This window comes from Lipotes vexillifer, unplaced genomic scaffold (assembly GCF_000442215.2).
Source record: "Lipotes vexillifer unplaced genomic scaffold, Lipotes_vexillifer_v1.1 scaffold82, whole genome shotgun sequence".
NCBI classification, from domain to species: Eukaryota; Metazoa; Chordata; class Mammalia; order Artiodactyla; family Lipotidae; genus Lipotes; species Lipotes vexillifer.
In genome coordinates, this window is record NW_006783121.1 from 1,992,400 (window position 1) to 2,001,103 (window position 8,704).

Genomic DNA, 8,704 nt, shown 5'->3' on the forward strand with positions numbered 1-8,704 from the left:
GGACTCTCAACCACTGCGCCACCAGGGAAGCCCTGTTTTTTTAACTTTTAAACTAGAGTTGTAAGTGAATAATGCAACACCATTATAATATTAGAGAATCTGACTTTGGCTACATATTTACCATCACCAGTGAGTTTTACACATTCATATGTTTTTACAGTTTAAATTAGCATCTTTTCATGTTAGCATGAAAAACACCATTTAGTATTTCTAGTGATGATGAACTTCAGCTTTGTTTGTTTGAGAAAATATTTATCTTTTCTTCATTTCTAAAGGACAGCTTTTCTGGGTAGAGTGGTCTTGGTTGACAGGTGTTTTATTTTTTGGTTTGTTTTCTTTCAATATTTTGAATATATCATTCCACATTTTCCTGGCCTGTAATATTTCTTTTGAGAAATTCACTGATAGTCCTGTAGGCTTTCTTCACTCTTTTTCATTCTTTTTCCTTTTTCCTCCTATGACTGGATAATTTCAAATGGCCTACCTTCCAGGTCTCTTGTTTCTCTTCTGCTTGATCAAGTGTGATATTGAATCTCTCTATTGAATTTTTCAGTTCAGTCATTGTATTACTCAGCTCTAGGATTTCTGTTTGTGTGTTTTTTTGATGGTCACTTTTCCTTTGTTCAACTTCTCATTTTGTTTATGCATTGTTTTCCCAATTTTGTTTAGTTGTCTTTCTGTGTACTCCTATAGTCCACTGAACTTCTTTAAGAGGATTATTCTTAATTATTTTTCAGAAAGTTCATAGATCTCCATTTCTTTAGGGTCAGTTATTGGAGTACTATTAGTTTCCTTTGGTGGTGTCATTTTTACCTGATTCTTTGTGATTCTTGACTCCTTGCATTAGTATCTGCACATTTGAGTAAGTGGTCTTCTTTCCCAGAATTTATGTTTGCTATCACAGGGTAAGACCTTCACTCATCAGCCCAACCTGGGGTACTAGATGAGTCAGCTGGTAGCATTTTTTGGCAATTGGGGCTTGCTATTGGAGTCCCTAGTTGGATGACACTATTGCCCAGTATCTGAGGTCAGAGGGGGTGCCACTGGTTGAGCTCCATCATTGGGTTGGAACTGCTGGCTGAGCTCCAGATTGAGTGGGGCTACTGACTGTGCTCTGTGGTCAGGTGGGGCCACTAATGGGTTCTGTAATCACCTCTGGTCAGGCGAGGTGACAGGCTGGGTTCCTTGGTAGGGTGGTGCTACTGGTTGGCAAGTGGGCAGGGCTATGAACGGGCTTTGCAATTGCTCCTGGTAAGCTGAGGTCTCAGGCTGTGCTCCTTGAGTGAATGGCACTGCTGGCTGGACTATGTTCAGTTGGAGCTGCAGGCTGTGCTCTGTCATCAAGTAGGGCTTCAGGCTGGGCCTCACAACCTGGTAGGCTACTGGCTATGCTCTGACCGGGCTCTCTGGTGGTGAGGGACTTCCAACTGTATCCTGCAGTTGGGTGGGGCTAGGGACTGTGCTCTGTGGTCAGGCATGGTCACTGTCTAGGGTCCCTTATCAGGTGAAGCAACAGGCTATGCTCCACAATTGGGCAGGGTAACTGGCTGGGTTCCCTGCTTGGGTGAGGCTGCAGGCCTGGACAAGGCTAGATGTTCAGCAATCAGGCAGGGTCATAGATTGTACTCTGCTGTTGGGTGGGGTTATAGTCTGGACTCCGTGGCTCAGTGTTACTGTAGATTGGGCTCTGAGACTATCCAGGGTCACTCTTCAAGCTCCTTGGTTATGCGGAGCCAAACAGTATGCTTAACAGTTGGGCAAGGCTGCTTGCTTGGCTCTCTGACCAAGCAGGGCTATAGCATGGGCTCCACAGTGGCCTGGGCTCTCAGGCTAGGCTACTTGGACAGGTAAGACTAGAGGCTATGCTCAGCAGTTACACAGGGATGCAAATCTGCTTTCCAGCCCAGGCAGGACAGCACGACAAGCTCCATGGCTGGCACAGCCCATTGACCAGGCACCCAAATCAGGCAGAACTGTCCACCGAACTCTCTAGCCAGATGGGGCCACCAGTTTGGCTCCAAAGATGGGCAGAGCCACTGGCTGGGATCTCTGCTTGGGCACTGCTACAAGCAGAAATGCAGTCTGCCAAGATCTAAGTGCTGTTGCTGTAAGCCCCACCTTAACTTCTCCACCTCTATCTGATCTCCAGTGGTTGAGCCCCACAGATTCCCCCAGTTATCTCTATGCAGTGTGGCCCAAATGGTCCTCCTGGGAAGCGTCCCACAATGCTGGGGGAGCTAGACGTCCACCTAGGGCTCTCTTTTTCCAGTGGAGAAACTATAGGCCCAGGGGGCCCTCTCGGTGCAGTGCTGTGCCAGTCTGGGGAGGGTCAATGTGGTCAGAATGTAGCTGATCCTCTCACCCTTCTAATGTGGTACTTCTTAGTCTGCCATCTCGATTGGCAAACTTTTCTGGACTAGTTTCTATCCTCTTTGTTTTTGCCATGAACTCTTTAACACCAGCTTACAGATCCCTTCTCAGAATAAAGTAAAATACATAAAATTACAAAAGAAACCAATTATATTGAAATAGTTATCAAGATATTTAAGAAAATAAATTGTGATATAATAATAGATGTGCTTCTTGATTAAAGCATTAAAAAATAAGATCTAGTGGCAGCTTTAATAACTAGTGTAATTTTGAAGTAGTAATGACTGTAAACAATATTTCAAGATATCTGCCACAAATTTAATGTGATAGGAAAACATTTATTATTTCTATTAGTGACAAAGTTAGAGGTACTACTAATACTACTTTGGTCTGTTGCCTATATTGTTAATCAGATGAAATACTAAATATTAGTTAGCAGGTAAAGAAAATAAAGAGGCCGTATTTTTCACATCTAAGTTCAGGAGCCCCTGAATTCTCTCCATGGGTCTCCCAGGGGCCTTTGGACCCCTGGTTAAAAACCCCTGCTTTATACATATCCTTGTAATTATTCTGCAGCAATTTTATACTGCCTTCTATGTTAATCATCTTCTTTCTGCTTAGGCTTTGTGAATATGACCATAATCTCCCTACCAACATGAATTTCCTCAGCATTTAAGAATCATGTGCATGCACTGATGTTCTAAAATAGAATATACTGTTATTTTTCCTTCAACACTTGAATGACTTTTTTAAAACTGCTAATTTCTTTTTTGTTTGGTCAATGTTCTATATGTAAATGTGCCTACAAATATTTCATTTTTACCACTGATGTCCTAAAAACACTGGTCTTAGAGTTTTCTCTCAATAGATCAAATTAAATTACACTAAAGCAGATTTTCAAAGCTGAAATAATAACTCCAAGAATCACCTAAATTTAGTACACATTATTTGGAACTAACTCATAATTGCATATATTAGAAGCTCCTCAACAACCTCAGGATATGGTGTACTTTTTAAGTGTTTCTATGTGTTCCTGTAAGTATTTTAGGACTTTTCAACTTCTTCCATATAGTGAATTTGGCTTCTAGCTTCAATTTAGATATTTTGAAATAAAGGAGACATTAATATTTTTAACCTTAATTAACCTTAATTTAATAACCTTAAATTCTGGGCTCTCTTTTGCTGATTAAATTAACATTTGGGGGTTTGTTTTTGTTTTGTTTTGTTAGTAAAGGATTATCCTGCCAAATAACTAAAATCTATTAGTTGTCTGGCAGGAAAGAACTTATTGACCCATACTGGTGTTAATTCAAGTCTCTGGGAAGCAATGCGCCCTTAATTGTTTTTTGTTGTTTTTGTTGTTATGAGGAGACAACCATGCCACGTGAGCAACAAACTATGATTATGCATGGATGGAGTTTAGCACTGTAATCAAATAGAACTTACAACAAAGTTAATCTGATGATACATATTTAATGCTATGCATTATCAATGTGCTACATGGTAATTAGTCATAAATGGTAAACAGCTCCTTTGAATGGCAAATTGATGTTACTTTTGCATCACTGAAGCAAACCCTTTCTAGGATGGGAGGGAGAAAGGCAGTGGTGATCTAGTGTTTTCTCTGGCCTGAGAGAAGCAGTCTCCTTTGGGTACTTGAAAATCAAATGACTGTTTCTACCCAGGACCTTCCTCCTTACTAGAAAATACTCAGACATTGGATTTGTCTGCATAAACGCAATATTAACTTTCATAACTCAGATGAGTTATTCACAATTTGTGCCTTGTACCCAAGCAGCACAATTCCAATCATGCATACTATTAAATTACATGTTAAATTGTTTTCTCCTACAAGCAGAAGTAAGAAAATGAGTTTTGATTGAGCAGGGTAAGGAATGGAAGAAATTTTAGAGTATCTGGCATCGAGGAGGAAGGCAAGCCAGCTTGGAAAAAAGTCTTCAGTGGCCTGCTTTAAACAAAAGGAAAGCACAAAATTGTTGGGGCAAAGGATGCAAGTGATAAAACACACAGAGATGTGAAAAAGAGAAAGATACAGGCTTAGAAAAGGGAATGGATGTCCAGAAAAGAGGAAGAGATGAGACAGAAAAAGGTTAACCCATCCGCCAGCAAACAGGATATGCACGGAAGCAATGGGTATAACACTCGCAGAAGGAACCTGGCAGGATCTACACTTTGTGGTTCTCCTTCACTCACCTTCCGAGATTTAGCATAATAATGTGATTTCACAAGCAGTCCTTTTGACTGCATAGTGGATAAGATTAAACCAGCTGAATTCAATAATTTAGACATAATTTACTGCCTTCTCTAAATTGAAAGCAATTCCTTCCTCCCAACTGGACCAGGCAATTTAAAGAGAGAAACAAATATGTATCGTTTATGCTACAAAATCAAGTGAAACAGAAAAAAAAAAAAATCCCACGTAATACATTTCTATACATACGTTTTTAAAGCTTGTTGCATATTAGAGGGCCATTCATAAGTGAGACTCCTTCTGTTTCTTACATTCCCTAAAGAGCTGAAAACATGACTTAAAAAATAATAAATGTTTTTAATGTTACTGGTAAATAAATATCACAGTAGCATTCTGCATATTTACATTTTTATTTACTAAGGCATGTGAAGGAAAAGCTACAGTTTCAATGGGCAAAATAAATGCCTACATTGATTAATTCTTCAAAATATGGTTTTCTTTTACTAAAATTTGCTTATACAGAAAAGACTAAAAAGCTTCAACTACTGAATAGGAGTCAGATGTTTGTTTGCCTTTTTGTACTTTAAAATGAAACTGTCCAACTGGATAAAAAGAGGGAGAACTAAAGTCACATTTAGGCTTCTTAACTTGCTCATTCTGGCTACTGTGCAAAGAATCACGGGACTAAGGCGGGCAGGACAAATGTGATCAGCTCTCCATTTCAACTCAGAGAACTCTGGACCTGGTTAGCTGGACAAAGGAAACACATTTTTCAAAAAACTTTTCGACAAGGGAATTTCTTAGCACAGTGTAACTTTTGTTGAGGTTAATAAAGTTGTGTCATGATAATAAAGAGCCTACATAAACTCATTAACTCTTAGTCCTACAGGGTAAACTGTAATGCAAGCCTACACTACACAATGGAGAAACTTCTATATAGACACAGTGTGCTCAAATGGCAGACACTGGTGCTCTGAGATTTAGAGACAGTCTAAGGGAGGTATAACAAAATTGTTACAGCATAAACTACTCAATCTTCTTAAAATCAAAACAAGCCACGTGGCTCAAAAACAAACAACAAAAAACCTGCAATGACTATGCCCATCCATGAAATATCTTGCAGTTCTTCCTTCCAAAAATTAAACCAGACACGGTCAAACATATGAAGAATTCTAAGAATTCGATCTAATAGAGTGCTTTATTCTACCAAGCAGTTTATTTGGTGTAATCCTCACAGTGACCTAGTAATGTCAGATGAGAAGAGAGGGCTTAAGCAAAGTGACATAGTTTGCCCATAGGAGGCAGAATAATAGAATAAGAAGAGCAATGGCTTTGGAGTCTTGATAGGCTTTGTTCTGTGTCTCAGCTCTACTACTCTGACACTTACCAGCTAGGTGACAGTGGGCAATCTCTCTAAGCCTCAGTTTACTGATGTGTAAATGAGGATAATAGTACTTATCTCATAGGACTGTTGCAGGATTCAATGAGATAAAATATATAAAGAGCACAATCCCCAGCACGTTAAGTGCTTAACAAGGGATAACTTTATCATTCACCCATTGATCCTGAGGAAGCTATTTTAACCTCTTGGCCTGTACACTTTTACATCCATACAATGCTAATAACAATATCTACTTAAAAGTGTCATTGTGATGATGAAATACATGCAATTTTATGTACAGAGGATGATGCGTGTACATGTGCACAGAATTAAATTTAAAAGGACACATATCTAATAAATGGCAGACACATACCTAGAACCTAGACCGTCTGAGTCCTCTTACTGTCCACACAGCTAGATATTCCTAATTCTATTATCCAAACATAGAAGAAAATTTTCACACAACTCCACTGAAAGGACAGCAATCTAGAAATATCTGTGAAAATGAAATTTAAAAGCAAAATATGCAAGTTACCTGAATTAAGGCCTCACTCAACATGTCTTCATTAACCTCCAGAATGATGTTTTTTATATCTTCATATGGCATACGATATGATCCTAGGAAGATAGCTAAAATAAAAATTGATTTTATTAAAAAGAGAGCAGCATCACAATTTTAAAGTCCTAATAAATACCTGATTCCCATTTCATAGACTCAAAATATGAAATTCCTGTCACTAATATTACTCTACAGAATTGAGCAAACAAAAGTAGCTTCCATTTGATGAACTATACTACTCATCTAGGGAAAATGGCCTATTAGCTCAGGGTCTAATGTTTACAGCTCATGCATATTTATATACAAGATAAAACTACTAACAGCACTGATGACTACATGCTTATGCATTTTAGATGAAGCTAATACAAAATAACCCATGAAAAGTTAGAAATTTTATCTCAAGTAGGCCTTTTAATTCAACGTAGAATTTACCATGGAGTTTGTCAGATGCATCCAATACAGCACTTCTCAAGAATGACAATAAAGTAACCCGATACTAAGAAAACCATATCAATCTACTTTGCAGTTCTCCCACATAAGAAAAAATTAGTGTCTGAATCCTCGATGTTCTCTGCATCCCGGATGACATTCTTGAGGTGTGCTATTAGTTGCTTTTATGTTGAATCAACGATTTCCCTTGTCAACTTTTTCTTAAATGGATATATATTATGCCATATGGGAATAATTCAACAAATTATACCTAGAAAAGCTTACACTGACTCAGAAAGCATTGTTCAACAATACATTCCACTTTAACCTCCACTGAACATACTTTTTAAAGAACATACATGTGTTCTTATCACCAGAACATAAATATATTCCTAAGAATTTTTTTTTTTTTCATGGAGAGGTCTATATGCCTTCACTGGTACCTAAAGAAAAAGCACCCTCCCCTGTCCAGGCAAATGATTACCTAGACATAAACACCAAATGAGACCACCATGGTCCAAATAAATAATGTTGACAGATATCAACTAGCAATTAAGATCATACTATTTTTTTTTTTTTTTAAGTACTGAACATCCACTTTATAAAAAAAAAGGACTGTCGGGTAAGCAATGTACACAGGCAAAACAGCTATTAGGAGACTGCTTTCCTGACAGCAATATTCCTACTGACACAAGAATGAGAATGACGAGTTGTTTACTTTAATCTGATTCTCTATAACACACTCCTTCACAAAATAAACTCCCAAGGTATTTCTCTGTATATTTAGAAATGCTTGATGTGCTGAAATTTCTCATACATAGTGTTTTAGTATCCTCAGAATATAAACACAGCATACTGTGGTCACACACACACACACAAATGCTGAATTTAATACAGAGTGAAGACTATGTCAAGAAAACTTAGGACCTGTGTAAATGAAGATGGGTTTAACTGTCCAGCTACTTTAGGAAAAGCGTATTTAATGGCTGACTGCTTTGTTAAAGGCTTTAAGGTTCACTAACCAGTTTTAAAGTACAGTGGTTAACAACTAGCTCACATCACAATTCCTTCAAATATAAAGCAAATAGTAGTAAAAGGATTTGCCCAATGTGACTAGTGAATACTCTAAAACTATCACTCCCAGGCCTAGGCAGAAGGAAAAAAAATATAACACTCTTTTCAACTCTGCCTTTCCTCTCACTGTGGCCTCTAACAATGTTGAATGATCAGTACTTTCCAAAGCTTTATTATTCATAAATTTCACCTGGCCTAGTCAAGGCTAAATTACGGTAGTCTCTATTATGGCTGAATGACAAAAAGACAGCCCAAATCATGTTTACACAGAATTTTATTCCTAGTAGGTGCTAAATATACCTGTTCAAAGAAATTATAACTTTGTTTTAAATACATCCAACAACCCCTCACCACCACCATCACCACCACTCCCTACTGAGAAAATAATCACATACAAAGATTCTGGGCTGTTTTCGGATCCAAAATTCTCAGCTCTTTCACTTTCTTCTTTGTAGGCAGGGTCTTCTTTTCTTCAAAAGCTTCTGCATTCTTTTGAACTGAAAGAAAAATGTTGATTCATAAATAATAACAGTGCTAATCCAAATACACAGAATCACATTAGTAAGGCATATTAACTACATTAATAAAGCTCATACCCAAATCAATAAATGGGTTTATTTCATTAGTTCAAGGAAGAGGATAAACATAAAAATATAGACCTGTTTAGAGGTTTCCCTAC

The 8,704-nt window shown here is 37.9% G+C and overlaps 1 protein-coding gene across 1 annotated transcript in view; it reads right to left on the bottom strand.

The window, feature by feature from the left end:
- The window catches only part of DIAPH2 (diaphanous related formin 2), an 886,998-nt gene that overhangs the window by 493,056 nt on the left and 385,238 nt on the right, over window positions 1-8,704 (bottom strand). Inside the window, exons 18-19 of the mRNA XM_007455866.1 lie at window positions 8,421-8,522; window positions 6,499-6,593 (exon numbers count right to left, since the gene is read on the bottom strand). Of these exons, the coding sequence (XP_007455928.1) occupies window positions 6,499-6,593; window positions 8,421-8,522 (197 nt within the window). The remainder of the gene's footprint in view (window positions 1-6,498; window positions 6,594-8,420; window positions 8,523-8,704) is intronic.